Here is a 13,868-nt window from a genome sequence, read left to right on the forward strand (position 1 = left end):
CTGTGCGGGGGTGTCAGTGGGAAAAATAAGCTTAAAGTATCTAAACTGGGGGGGGGGGGGGTTTTTTGCCTGATTTTTTAAAGCAAATATCACCTTCCCTTTCTCTTTGGGTTTTGACTGTTTGGGTTCTGCCTTGCTGCATCACTGCGGTCGTTTCTCAATGCGCCGCGTTAACAGAAGTGCTTGGATCTGGGGTTTTGGGGTGCAAAATGCCACTCAGCCCTGACACAAATGTTTGCCCTGAAGCCACAGCGCCAGTGCCTGCACCAGCTGTTCGGTTCTTGCCCTGCTTTCTTCCTCCTTAATTCCGCCACCTACGTCTCCAACCTGTTCCAGGCGTCCTGCAAAACCAGCTGGGATTTTGCAAAAAGCCCCCGGCGCAGCCGCATCTCCCCCCACTCTACCCCAGAGCCAGCCCCTCTCCAAAGGGGAAGGGCTTTTCCTCAGCCCCTTACCACCACAGGCCAGCAAACCAGCCCCAGCCTTTATTCCCAACAGTGTTTATTTTAAAAATAAAGTCGTATCGTTCTCCGCAGCCCCCACTGGGATGCAGAGCCGGGGGACACAGATCCGTGCTCACCGTAGGGGATGTTCCACCCGTGGCGCTCCCCGCACGTTCTCGGAGGCAGAGGCCAGCGCGGGATCTATTTGCACAAGCGTCTCCACATGGATCAGACTCCGGATCGTCTGCGGCCGTGGGAAGGCGAAAGCCGGCACGCACAGCACCAGAGTCCCGGGAAAACGGAGTTGGGGGCAACTTATGGCACCGTTCATCTGCAGCTGGGGGGCCTGTCCCCTTCCCCAGGGGCATTTCTCATGGAGAGGCAGAGATCCCCCCCCAGAGCAACGTCAGCTTTGGATATTGGGAGCGAAAAGGCAGAGTCTGAAGGCAGGGAAGCGGGGGCGGCCGGGCACAGTGCGGGAAGGGAGTGCGCCGGGAGCGCTCACATCTTGGGGAAGCTGGCGAGGTTGGCGATGCCGCAGGCGTTGTTCATGTTGCGCGCCAGGAGGACGTAGCCCTTGTTGCCCCACTCCTCGCCCCAGCTGTGGGGGGAAAAGGCAGAGCCTGAGCCGCCGCGCCAGAGCCGCCGGCAACCCCCCCCTTCCCGGGGAAAAGGCCCTGCTGTACCTGTTCTTGATGATCCAGTGCTTGGTGCCCTTCTGCGTGCCGTAGCCCACCGCCAGCACCGCATGGTTGATGTTTTCGGCGTTGCAGCTCTCGTCATAGTACACACCTGGGGAGCGGAACGGAGGGTTACGCTCTGGATAAACCACGTGGCTGTGTCTCAGTTTCCCTGAGCTGCCCCGTGGGCACCGAACGGGGCTCCCCCCAGCCCCTCACCCCGGCTGTAGAACTGGAAGGAGGGCAGGCTGGCATCAATGCCTACGGAGACGGGTCCGATCCTGGCCACGGCCCTTTTCAAAGCTTTCTCGTTCCCTTCGGGGATTTCCCGGTAGCCGCGGCACTTGGCTGCCTTCCCGGTGGGGCTGTACATGCAGCTTTCGTCCTGCGTGGGACCAGCAAGGTCAAGGTGAGACGGGGATGGGGGGGCAGCCGGGGAGGAGCAGATAGCCACTGTCCCCCCCTCCAGCCCCAGACCTGGCCGATGTAAGGGTAGGCGTCCTCCGAGTCGATGCCGCGGTTCTGCCGGACGTAGTCGAAGGCGTTGGTCATGTAGCCGCCGCCGCAGCCGTCGTTGTTGGCCACACAATCCACCAGGTTTTGGGGGCTGAGGGAGAGCAGCTTCCCCGTCTTCCGCTTCAGCTGCCCCTCCAGCGCGCCCACCGAGCTGAACGCCCAGCACGAGCCGCACTGGCCCTGTGGGGACACGATGGGTGACACCGAGGTGGTCACCCCACTCCGGGCACCCCTGGGAGCACCCTGCTCACCTGGTTCTTGACGGGTGTCACGTAGCCTTTCCTCCTCCAGTCCACGGTAGCCGGGGCTCTCTCGGTCCAATCGGGGACGTAGAGCGTCTCGTTGCGACGTGGGCGGTCGTGGGGCACCTTCAAGCCCGTCATTGTCCTCACCACCTCCTCGCTGGTCTGGGGAAGGAGCCCAGGATGGATGAGCGCAGCTCCGGGCAGAGCAGCACCTGTGGGTGCTCAGCCCCCTCTCTCCCACCCTGTTACTGTCGCCCCCCCACCGCGGTGATGCTCACCATGTCACCTAGGTGGTTCATGGCCAGCTCGAAGGTGTGGACGCCCAGCGCGTGCTCCAGGTTGTGGGTGTTGATGTACTTGAGGTTCTTCTCCCAGATCAGCCTCCGCGTCACCTCATCTGCCTGCACCGCAGGGTGAGACGGCGCTGGGGTCCTGCCCATGTCCCCCAGCACCACCATGGGGACACCAGTGCCAAGGGACATCACAGCGTGGCCCTCGGCTCCCCCCGGGGCCGGGACCCCCCGCGGGGCTCTGTCCTACCTCGCCGTTGTACTGCTTGCGGTGGGTTTTCTTCCACAGGTCCCACTGGGCGTCCAGTTCCTGCTGGGGGTGCAGCTGGGCCACCGCCGCGGGGACCAGCAGGGCCACCAGCGTGGGCCACCACATCCCAGGGAGGAGCTGAACACTGGGGACAGAGACAGGGACAGGGACTGAGCTGGGGGCGTGTGTGTGTGGATGGGGAACTGTGCCCATGGCCACATCAAGCTACAGGGGACTGGGACCCCACCCCCACCCACGTGTTGGGTACTGGGGCTGGGACCCCATGTCCACCCCACTTCCAGGCCACGGGGGACCCCATGCACCCCGCTACCGAGCCATGAGGGTCTGCCCGCCCCCCCCCCCCATTAATGGGGCTGGGGGGAGATCAGAACCCCGTAACCCCTCTGTTTTCAGGTCAGGAGCACCAGCACCCCCTGCCCACCCTACCTTGGGCCTTGGACCCCCTGCCCCCCCGTGGGGCTGGGACCCTGCTGCGGCAGCGCTGGCCAGGCGCAGGCATCACATGAGCTGGGACAGCTGGTTCCCATTACCGCGCCCTGGCGCCTCTCCGGCAGCCCCCGGCCACCGGGAAAACAAATTTTGGGGGCGCATGGAGTAGGGGGTGTGGGCGGGGGGGCACCCAGGCATCCCCCCCCACCTGGCTTTACCCACTCGCCCCCAGCACCCACTTTCTCACCAGCTCCCCGAGGCAGAGCAGGGATGGGGACACCAGCCTCAGCCTGCAGCCCACGGCCCCGCTCGACGCTCCGTGCCTCAGTTTCCCCTTTTGCACCTCTAAGGGTCCCGCCACTGCCACACGGGACCCTCTTCCAGCCCCCCCTCCCACTGGGGTCCATTTCCCTGGGGAAAAGCCACGCGACCACCCCAGCAACACCCCGCTGGGTCCACGGGACCCCTCCCCACGCCACTTACCCCAGCATCGTGCCGCTGGTGGGAGAACGCGCAGCGCGGGACCGGGGGATGCGGGTGCCGCGGCCCCGGCTCTTTTATGCCGCTGGATTGAGGAAGTTCAGAGGCAGCTGGAAAATTTTGGCCCTCGCCCGGATTTGCAGAGGGTTGGAGAGGGGGAGGAGACGGGGTGGGGGGATGCAGCAGTGGCTCCCTCCCGGCTTCACGTGATGCTGCGGGGCAGAGCTGAGTCAGCCCCGGCTCAGGGGCTGGTGGCTCTGGATCCTGCCCCGGGGATGTCCTCCTGCCCCGGCATCCCACCCTGGGGACACCCTCCTGCCCCGGCATCCCGCCCCGGGGACACCCTCCTGCCCCGGCATCCCACCCCTGGGACACCCTCCTGCCCCGGCATCCCGCCCCGGGGACACCCTCCTGCCCCGGGGACACCCTCCTGCCCCGGCATCCCACCCTGGGGACACCTTCCTGCCCCGGGGATGTCCTCCTGCCCCAGCATCCCACCCCGGGGACACCCTCCTGCCCCAGCATCCCACGCTGGGGATGTCCTCCTGCTTGGGTATCCTACCCCGGGGACACCCTCCTTGTCCCCAAGTCCTGCCCCAGGGTAGAGGCCGGACGGGGCTGCTTCCATTCCACGTGGAGCAGAGGACAGGACCTCACCTCTGTCCCCAGTGTCCCCAGCCCAGCAGTGCTTCCCCTTCCACCACAGGATTTGGCCACCCCATGCCCAGCTCAGGGTGGGGGGCACAGGCTTGTCCCTGACCCCGGGCAGCACCACCAGGGGAAGCGGGGCCAGACGGTGCTTTCTGCCGTGACTGGCACCTCGTCACCGCATCACAAGTCAGAAAACCTTGTTCACTGCCGGGAAGGTCCCGGTGGCCACGCTGGGGACACCGCCACCATCACCATCACCCAAGGAGGGGCTGTCCCAGGGAGCCGGGCTGGGAGGGAGCAGGGGGCAGAGTTCAGGGGACGGGAGAAGCACCGAGGCACAGCCACAGGCTGGCAGTGCACCCACGTCACCCCACGGCCCCCGCGCCCCCACCCCGGCCGCCCAGCAAGGGGGGCTGAGTCACCCCAGGGCTCCGCCGCGGACTCATCGCCCGAGCACGGGGCCCTGACTTGGCCGCGCATGACCAGGCGGCGAGGCCACCCACCCAGGGACCGAACCGTGGGGAGCCGGGGGTTTGAGGGGGCCACGCTCCTTGGGGACAGGGCCAGAGAGAGATCGGGGGCAGGGGGGGACGCGAGGCTCCATGAGGGATGCTCGGCTGTATCCCCTCTCCGGGAGAACACGACCCACAAAGCCAGAGATCACCAGGGCCTGCTAACAAGCACCAGCCCAAGCTGCAAGTGATGATGATGAGGAGGAGGAGGAGGAGGAGCAAGGGAGCGAGCTCGGGATAAGGGCAGGACGCGCAAGGGTCCCGTCTCTGCGGCCCCAGCAATGCCGCGAGGCTGAGGACTCGGGGCAACACCACGGGGAGAGGCAGAAATGAGACAGAGCTCTGAAAAAGGGAAAATATCTTGTTGTAAAATCTCTGCTACATATAATCATCTGCAACTCCTGTGACAAGAGGGAGCCCAGGCCCCCCCAACACCCCCCCCAAGCCCCCCGAGGAGGAGGTTGGGCTCCTGCTCGCCCCAAGCAATTGTACAATGAAATACACCACCCCCACCCCCCCCATTGAAAAATAGTACAATTATCAAAAAAAGGGATAACGATGGGTGCCCCCACCGCTGGCACCACACACCGGCCCCTCCAACAGCCCCCGGGAGGGGCCTGGGGACCCCGCCAGCCCCTCACCAGTCCTTGTCCTCTGTCGGCTGCTCCAGCTGGTTTTTCCCCCCAGCAGAGCCCACGAGTTGGGGGGCTGCAGCAGTGCCACCCGCGAGGGCTCAGGGAGAGACGGGCTCTCAGCTGGGGGGGGGATGGGGACGGGACACGACACAGACCTGGCAGCTGTTCCATCCGTGTGGCCCCCAGGACCCACTGCGGTGCAAGGGGGGGGGGGGGTGTCAAAGCACCACGGGCAAGTCCGGCTCCCGCTGCTGGCGGACGGGGCTCCAGAAAGCGTCAGAGCTGCAGCTCCACGAAGGTCGGGCTCCATTTCTGTAGAAATGGGAATTTTCCTCCTCCTCCTCCGGCAGAGCGCTGCTCCATCCTTCATCCCGGCAGGGCTCCAACACCGGCGGGGTGCTGGGCCTTCCCGTGCCCCCTCTGCCCAGGGGGGGTCCAGATCTCCTCTGAACCAGAGAAACCTTCACAGGACGGGGACGGCGCGGGACAGGGCAGCGCGAGGCGCCCACCGCGGTTATTGCTGGTCGCGGTTTCCCTGGGTGAAAGGACGGGGCTGGATCACGGGACGTTTCCAGACTCCCTACCAGGAGGTTCCCACCTTTCCGCAGATAAAGGTGGAAGTGGTGTTTGGAGCGAGGAAAAAAAAAAAAAAACCCCCCACAAAAACACCCAACAAACTCCTTCAAATCTTGATTTTCCAACACAAGCAGGAGAGGAAAAAAAAAATAAATGAAAAGCTTTCTGCTCTGCTACCCAGGGGAACCTCTCCGGATCTCCGCAAGTAGGACGCTTGCCAGGAACCCAAGTGTTTCAAAGCCTTTCTGCTGGGGACGTCGCCGAAATGTGCTCTTCGGAGGGTCTCCCACATCAGCCCACCGGCGACTCCAAACCCCGCGTCCCTTCCCTGCCCCACGCCAGCGGAGAGGGCACTCACGGCCAGCCTGGGGGGCTGGAGCAGCCCCACCAACACACAGGGAGGAGGGAGAAATGCACAGATTTCATCCGAAACAAAAGCAGGCTTCCAGGAAAGCTTCATAATCTTCTTCCCCTGCTGCACTTGTGCCAGGTTGCCTTCCAAGTCTGACTCCGCAATGAACAAATTTTCCTGTTGAAACTGAAGCAAGGCTTGCCGTCGCAGGGGGAGTCAAACCGTTCTTCCAGCCCCTGCAGCCCCTGAGGAGAGTAAGACTTGCCAGAAGGTTTTTTTCCACTGAAGAAGCCAGAAGATTCAAAGTCAAGGTTTAAAATTTAAAAATGACACATTGAAAAAAAAAAACCCCCAAAAACCCAAACCCAACCACCAAACACCATTCTGCTCCCGGTATTTCCCTGCTCTCCTCAGTTTTGTGATTTGGCAACAGGGTCATCATATGGCATCGTTTTTTCTTTAAGGAGACGGCGAGTCTAAGAGCAAATACTGCCGTTCGCAGCTCCTAGTGAAGAACGCAACTCCAGCACGTCCAGAACCCGACATCCAGCTCCTCGACGAAGGCGAGGAACTCAACCTAGACGTGGGGAAATCGCACGGAAAGCGCAGAGCGGTTTTTCTTCCCCCCGCCCCGACACAAAACCCGCTGAACCATCGGTTCACGGCAGCACAGAAACCATCAGCTGCGAAACTGATGCGTGGAGAACAAAGCTACATTGATAATATTTTTTATGGCTCGTTAACAATCCCGTCATTCACACGAACGACTGGGCCCCCCCCCCCGGGAGTTTATAGGTCGCACTGACAACCGAGGCCCATCATTGCACAGTTCACGGAAGAGACGGCGTCCAGACACGCACCAGCGTGGGAATCCCTAGAGCACCCCGGGCTGGAGGCGCAGGAGCAGCCCCCCAAAAGGCGGCCAAGCTCCCTCCAAGCTTGTGACCAGGATTCCTCCGCAAGCATCCTCCCGAATTGTCTTATACAGGGTTAACGCTTGGAAGAGTTTCTTCCAATATTTAAAAAGTTACAATACTTTGTGTTTTATAGAAAAAAAAAAAAGTCACGGTAAAGAAGATTGAAATAATAATAAAAAAACCCAACAGTAAAAGCCACCTTACAACTTTGGAGGGGCTGTCCATCCCTCCGACCCACCCAGCGTGCGGAACGAGAACCGCTCGGGACATGTGGGGCCTTCGGTCAGTGCGTGCGGCTGCACTCGCAGCACTCAAGTCCTGCTGCCTCCAACAGTCCCCCGCTGGCAGCGCCGCGCCGAGGTGCCCAAAACCAGCGCCCCTTCCTCCTGCACGGCCGCCCATCCTCCAGGCTGTGGGGCAGAGCTTCGCCTCCAGAAGGTAGGAAGTGTTTAGAAAGTTCAGCAGTCTTTGAAAAAAAGACTTAGGTGTTTTCCTTTACACATGGATATTATATATAGTTATAATTTGCTTCCCCTAGGGCTTATTTTATTCTGAAAAAGAAGGGAATATATTCAGCTCTGGGAACTCTTCGTTGTTGTAGTTGGGTCCTTGGTCTCCCAGCATCGTCAGCATGTCCTGTGAGGATACAAGGAGAGAGTTACTCCCTGCTCTAGAGTACCACGTCAGTGATTTAGTCACGCAGGAGTTTGCCAGAGCAGGTGCTGTGACCTGGGACGGTCCCTTCCCCCCCCCGGGACGGTCCCTTCCCCACCCCCACCCCCCCCCCCCCCCCCCGAGACGCACAGGGTTTGCACCCAAGGCTGCAGGAGAGCAGCAAACTTAAGTCACGAGCGGTGACTTAGGAGGGGATCCTCCTGGTGAGGAGGATCCTCTGCCCTGGTGAAGCCACCTCTGCAGTGCTGTGCCCAGTGCTGGGCTCCCAGTTCAAGGGAGACTGGGAGCTACTGGAGAGGGGCCAGCAGAAGCTACGAAGATGATGAGGGGACTGGAGCATCTCCCTTAGGAGGAAAGGCTGAGGGAGCTGGGGCTGGTCAGCCTGGAGAAGGCTGAGAGGGATCCTGTCAATGCCTACAAACACCTTAGGGGTGAGCACCGAGAGAACGGGGCCAGGCTCTTCCCAGCGGTGCCCAGCGCGAGGACCAGAGCCACGGGCACAAACTGCAACACAAGTTCCTTCTGAATGGGAGGAAAAACTACTCTGAGGGTGGCAGAGCGCTGGAAGAGGCTGCCCAGAGATGTTGTGGAGTCTCCTTCTCGGGGAAACAGCCCAAACCTGCCTGGACACAACTGAGCAACCTGCCGAGGGAGAACCTGCTCCAGCAGGGGGCTGGTTGGTCTGATGGTCTCCAGAGGTCCCTTCCAGCCCCGACCTGTCTGCGGTCCTGTGACTGCACCGACTCCTTTGAAAGCAGGGGTAGCAAGTCACAAGTGGAGTTCTGAACTCCCTTATCTTCATTTTATTGGACTGGGGGCAGGGTAAGGACGTGTGTTTGGCTTCTTTTGTTATTAATTAGAGCCAAAGGGTTAATACAACTGCAGAGCGGGTAGTTTCACACTGATCCTGCAGTGGCCCAAGACACAAATCCCATCCCGCTGACGCCCTCCTCCTGCCCTCCCCTCTCCAGTTCCAGCTCCATCAGGTTATCCACAAGTCTGAGACCTCACCAGAGATCATGAACTAGAGGGACAAGCCCTCAGCACTTCAGGCAGCTGCCCACACTCAGGCAGCAAAAGCCCGTTCGTTCCCACAAATCAGCCCACACCAGTCCTCGCTTGGGAGGTTACAAAAGCACCGTCTTACTGAGAAGACCTCAGGCTGGCTTGGCTGCGGCTGCTGCACGTGTTGCTCCCCAGACGCTGGGCCATGGTGCTGTCCTTGCCACTGCGGCCACATCCCCACGCCTTCGGCTGCCCGCGGCTCGAATGTGCTGGGCGTCTGCGCCGCTTCCGTGGCTGTTGGACAGAGAACAAGTCAGCAGCCGATTCCTGGTGTGGGGCTCCAGTTTCTGTGATCCCTGAACGGCGCTGGGAAGCACACAACTCGTTCTGTGGTGCCTACTGGTAAGATCTCCCCTCCAGGAAAAGTCACTGACCACACACAGTAAGGCATGTGTCGGCACCCATCCAGGGGTGGCACAAGAAAAACGCAGGGGAGGCCCAGGGGGGGTTGTTTCCTCCCAGTGAGCCTTAGAACGGTTCAAAATTCACCTGCTCTGGAGCCTCATGGCGGGGCGATGGTTAAATTGAAATAAAAACCAGTAAAAGCCACCTTACAGCTTTGGAGGGGCTGTCTGTAAATTCACCTGCTCTGGAGCCTCATGCCGGGGCGATGGTTAAAGGCGATAAAGGCAGCGTGAACAGGGATTGAGCTGTTTGGGCATTGTCCCAGCACACGGGGAGCGCATCACACACGGCTGGAGCTCCCAGATTTCCTCTGAGGGGATTTAGTTGCCCCCCCCCCGCCAGGTCCCAGCACCCCAAGTCATACTCACTAAAGCCGGTGCCACGGCTGGCAAGGTTCGGGTAAGCAGCGCCGGTAGGAGAAGCCGTAGAGCCAGGTGCTGTCATGGGACTGAAGGAAGACGGGGTGCCTTGGAAAGTCCCCATGCTGAAGGAAGGGGGCCGAGTCTTCACAGTCTGGGACCCCACTTGCTGTAAGAGAGCAAGAAACGGGAGAAGAGGAGAGATGCGTTTATTCTGAGTGTCAGCCAGGGTGAGAAGGTGCTGGACTGGCCCTGAAGGAGGAGGCGCGCGGGCGCGCAGCACTGCTCCGTCACCCAGCGTCAGAGCCGGTGGATTTGTGGCGGCGAGAAGGGTCTGCAACGCAGCGGGGGCTCGGGGCCTGCACCGAGGGTTCAGGCTTTGCTACCTGGGGCGTGAACACCGGCCGTGTCCCTGGAGCCCAGTTGGTTCCGCTGACCTGAGCTGGGCTGGAGTGGCGTGAAATCTGTGCTAAGATCCGGCCCGCTGACGAGGGCTGCTGCTGAATAATGTTGACAGGAGGTACCATGCTGCTGCTCCTGCAAGACAGGAGAGGTGCCCTTAGGACACTGGGCATCACGTACAGGACAAAGAGCCACAAACACCATCCGTGTGAGTTACTGGTGCGGGGAAGCAAGCGCAGAAACGTGGGTAACTTCGCCAGTGCCCATCGTGCTGCCCTGCTGTGGGTACAACTGGCAGGAGGTGCTGGGTTTCTGGGCAAGGCGAGGAGCGCTCGGTGGGAGTTCTCACCCAGCTCAGCTGCTGGGCTTCGGTCCGAGAGGCACAGCTATCCCGCAGACAAGCTGTGGCAAGGAATGGCGCAGACGGCTACGCGGGAATCGAGGCAGTGGCTGAGACGGTGACTGTGAGGGTGAGGACTGGCACGGCAGAGGAAGGGCCACGCTGACTGCACACAGCCCCAAAGCTCCTGCACCTCTGAGCAGGAGCAAAGCGGCACTGGGAGGAGAGCAGGAGCCCTTCTCAACCGCATCCCTCAAAGAAACCAGCGCCTGGATGGGCTCTCCTCCGCATATTTTCTGTGCGGAATGTGTAGCAGCACGTTTACGGACAATCGCTGCCAGGCAGGGAGAGGCTGGGAACACTCAGCTGTTGCAGGACACACAAACAGAACAGGAACGACCGCCGGACAAGGTAAAACTAACGTGAGGCCATTCCGAGATGAGCAGGGGAAGCCTCACCTGAAGTTCTCAGCAGGTCGTGGTGGGGTGAAGGTGTTTCCCTGCGTGAAGAGGGGCTGGTTGGCAGGCACTGTGCTGGCAGGAAGGGCTTTGTTCTGGTCTGTGGAGAGAGGGCGATTCGCGACAGGGCTGAGAAAGCCTCGGCAGCAGGAACGGGGAGACAGAACCAGTTGCGAGACACATGCCCGCATGAAGGAAGGCTGTTCTGAGCCAAAGTAAACGTGACTGTTCTTTATCCAGCCATGGACTCCAGATGGTTTTGTAAAAGCCTGTTTAATTTGATTTCCTCTCCATTTTCTAATAAACTTGCATTAAAGTCCTCTGGGGTTAGAGCATCCACTACAGTGCTCAGACTAGGAGCACAGAGCACTGCTCTCTAGGGACAAGCAGGAAGGATGGGACTAAGGCAGGCAGTAAGAGCAGGGCAAGAGATGCTTTTTCACCCAACTCCCTCCCCACACCTCTCCAACAAAACGTCGGCTGCAGGACAATTCTCTGTCACAACAGCCCGTCAGCGCAGCCAGGAATCACCCACCCGGCATCCAAATCGGCTGTTCTGCAAGGCCTGGGCTGCCACGACACAGTCACGCCAAGCCTCTGCGCCCAGAACTGGGCTGAATGACTTCGGAAAGAGCAAAGTGCACTCCCGACCGAAACCAAAATTGGATGAAGACGCGACGTGCCCCTGGCCGTGCCCGACAGCCCAGCGCTCCCCACCTGCGTTGATACTGCTGTAGATTTCGCTGAACCTTGGGTCCCGCTCCTGATTAAAAAGGCTCTCTGCCTTCTCCAAGGGCTTGCTGTGCTCTGGGCCAGCAGCAGTCACAGGCTGAACGGGAACCTGGGAGCAGGTACAAACGTCAGCTGTTAGCACAGCACAAAGGAAGCCAGCAGTCTCGCACCAGCACGGAGAACAGCCAAAGGCTTTGCAGGAGAAGACTTTGCACGCAAGCGGCCGCGCTGCTCTCCGGGCTCCTGTGTATTTTAGGGGGACAGTGAGGCCATTTAGGGCTGGCAGCACCACCACGGGCAGGGCGGGGAGGATGCCACAGGGGCAGCTCAGAATCAAGCAAGCAGATCCAACAAAACCCAGGGCAGAACTGCCTCCTCTCCGAACTCTCAGCAGCCTCAAGTCAGGCTCGGGTGGCCACCCTTAAAGCCCCAGCAAAAGGTAATTTAAATAATGCAGGACAACAAATGGAAGGAGTAACCAAACCCCCTGTTGATTTACCTGTGAGTGGTCATAACCAGACAGGCTCTCTCTTCCTGGGACCACTTCCAGCTCTGTCTGTTGTGGCGGCTGCTGCTGCCTAAAATAGAAAGTGTCTGTAATAGGAGAACACCGGCTGCTAAAAGCGATTGCCAAGGAAACAGATACTCTGTGGTTACACCAATGATTCATTAGCCCAGAGGAGTTCATTGCTGCAGAGAGGAAAGTTTGGGTAGGAAGGCTATGTGACAGGAGGGCAGAACCAGCAAGAGAGGCATGGTAAAAGGAGCTGAGCACCTCCTGACCTTGAGGGCAGCTGTGCCGTGCCCATCTCCAGGGGAAGGTTGACACTCTGCCCCAGCTGGGGCCTCTGCATTGAGTTTGACAGGGCAGGTCGAGACTCCTGGCTCGAGTTCCTTTAAAGCAAAGAAAGAAAGAAAAAAAAAAATATTTTTTTTTTTTAAATACCCAATGAAAGCAAACAGTTGGCTACTGCGTGTAGGAAAGCACACTTGTCTTGGACAAGATCGGAAGCTTTGCTTTTTGCAAAAGCTGTTTGAGTGAAGGATCCTTCCACTCGTTCCCATGGTCTCTGAAATGGGGTGTGTGTCGTGTAACAGAACGCTAACGGCTGTGAGCCAAAGGGCTCTGCCCCATCCCACTCGGTCGCTGAGCAGGGGAGCAATTAATAACCTACACCAGGAGCATGGCCAGATCTGCATCATCCTTAAAGCACAAGCAAAGGTTGCAGGAACCTACAAACCCCCAAGGTTTTCCATTCAGCTCTGTCAGACGCTCCAGAGCTGGAGCCTGCAGAGACCACCAGCAGCTTTAGGTTTTAAGCCCAAGACGTTGGTGGAATTCTTTATGCTCTTCTGTTAACTGTCACAAGTCAGTTAATGTTTAACTCCCACAGGAAAGGAATTAAAATCCAGCGTTTTCCCGACAATTCTTTTGCAAACTGCTGCTTCAGTAGGACCTGATCTCGAAGATGAAACAATACAGATATCCCAGCAAAGATGCACATAGATAAAATGCACCTCAAACACAATCAGACCCAGACTGCTGCTTCTCTGGTCTGAATTTATGCAGTGCTTTTAGAAGGCATAGCATGGATGTGAGAATGGATGCGTGTGGAATGAATGAGTTCAAAGAGATATCTCTAACGGCGGGACAGGAATTAAGGCCTGTATCAGATTTCAGCCCTGCACTCAGACCACAGCTCTTTAGAGCCAGAGGGATTTGTCACTGCTCAACCCTTAATACTTTCTCGTCAGAAAGCATCAGCTCACTAGCTGCAGGAAGGGAAGAAGTGCCACCCGCACTCTAGGACCCTGCCTCACTGCAAAAAGGGAAAAAAAAAAAATAAAATTCCCGGCTTTTCACTTGCCCACAAGCAGCCTAGCTTTCTGTTTGCCTGGCTGGAGAGACTCCATTTGCTGCACCCACCAAGCCTGCCGTTCTGAATCACGCGCAGGCACATTTTTTATTTTTTATTTCAGTTGCTGCTCTTCTGTAAGGGGCCTGGAGCTCACTCCACGGGAAGAGAGAGCAGCTCTGATCACTCCCAAAGGAGATGATGCACCAACCCACTAGAATAGTCAAGGGAGGGAAAAGAAGAGCGCAGCAGTGACAGCAGCCTCCCCACTGCAGCTCGTTTCTGAGTCCAAGGACAAACTACAGCAGTGAAGAAAAATAAGTGTTTGCTTCCTCCCGTCAGCTGCAGACAGTCCTGCTCACATGAAAAGCCACTCTCAGGGCCGGCCGCCCCCCCGGACCGTCACGGCAGCTCGAGCTACATTCAAAGGCAGGCTTCGCTAATATTAGCTCCGGGGGCAAACACGCAGCCAGGAGGCTCGCTCCAGTAACCAGAGTTAAAAAAGGCACTGCTGGAGCTGAACTTTGGCAGCTTGCTAAGCCATACAACCGAGACAGCCAAAGGGATTCCATTTCTTGC

The 13,868-nt window shown here is 59.0% G+C and overlaps 2 protein-coding genes across 14 annotated transcripts in view; both read right to left on the minus strand.

Annotated features, from left to right (window-relative positions):
- Positions 1-483: 483 nt before the first annotated feature.
- On the minus strand, positions 484-3,505 carry CTSK (cathepsin K). Of its 2 annotated transcripts, none has more exons than XM_056322314.1 (8): positions 3,358-3,505; positions 2,425-2,569; positions 2,163-2,285; positions 1,891-2,046; positions 1,601-1,819; positions 1,343-1,508; positions 1,130-1,235; positions 484-1,044 (listed from the first exon to the last, which is right to left on the minus strand). In XM_056322314.1, the coding sequence occupies exons 1-8, from the start codon at positions 3,363-3,365 to the stop codon at positions 945-947; spliced, it is 1,023 nt and encodes a 340-aa protein (XP_056178289.1). In that variant the 5' UTR covers positions 3,366-3,505; the 3' UTR covers positions 484-944. The 2 variants fall into 2 exon arrangements, with proteins under 2 accessions (XP_056178289.1, XP_056178288.1); XM_056322313.1 differs by lacking the exon at positions 3,358-3,505 and adding an exon at positions 2,872-3,056.
- Positions 3,506-7,070: 3,565 nt separating this feature from the next.
- Positions 7,071-13,868, minus strand: part of ARNT (aryl hydrocarbon receptor nuclear translocator) — a 29,124-nt gene continuing 22,326 nt past the window's right edge. For 7 of the 12 annotated variants that reach the window (XM_056322301.1, XM_056322305.1, XM_056322302.1 and 4 more), the window contains 8 exons: positions 12,217-12,327; positions 11,933-12,011; positions 11,419-11,542; positions 10,702-10,801; positions 9,888-10,038; positions 9,511-9,670; positions 8,820-8,971; positions 7,071-7,633 (listed from right to left, as the gene is read on the minus strand). In XM_056322301.1, the coding sequence (XP_056178276.1) occupies positions 7,544-7,633; positions 8,820-8,971; positions 9,511-9,670; positions 9,888-10,038; positions 10,702-10,801; positions 11,419-11,542; positions 11,933-12,011; positions 12,217-12,327 (967 nt within the window). In that variant the 3' untranslated portion in view covers positions 7,071-7,543. The remainder of the gene's footprint in view (positions 7,634-8,819; positions 8,972-9,510; positions 9,671-9,887; positions 10,039-10,701; positions 10,802-11,418; positions 11,543-11,932; positions 12,012-12,216; positions 12,328-13,868) is intronic. The other 5 variants (XM_056322308.1, XM_056322307.1, XM_056322306.1 and 2 more) reach the window with 3 other exon arrangements.

The sequence above is a fragment of the Falco biarmicus genome, chromosome 19, assembly GCF_023638135.1.
Source record: "Falco biarmicus isolate bFalBia1 chromosome 19, bFalBia1.pri, whole genome shotgun sequence".
Taxonomy (NCBI): Eukaryota; Metazoa; Chordata; class Aves; order Falconiformes; family Falconidae; genus Falco; species Falco biarmicus.

Excerpts from the sequence above, each read along its gene's own strand:
- CTSK (XM_056322313.1), bottom strand. The coding sequence starts at position 2,972 with ATGGGAACCAGCTGTCCCAGCTCATGTGATGCCTGCGCCTGGCCAGCG. Across the intron at positions 2,047-2,162 it reads TGAACCACCTAGGTGACATG|ACCAGCGAGGAGGTGGTGAG; the intron begins GTGAGCATCACC and ends CTCCTTCCCCAG. Across the intron at positions 1,045-1,129 it reads CACTGGATCATCAAGAACAG|CTGGGGCGAGGAGTGGGGCA; the intron begins GTACAGCAGGGC and ends TTCCCCCCACAG.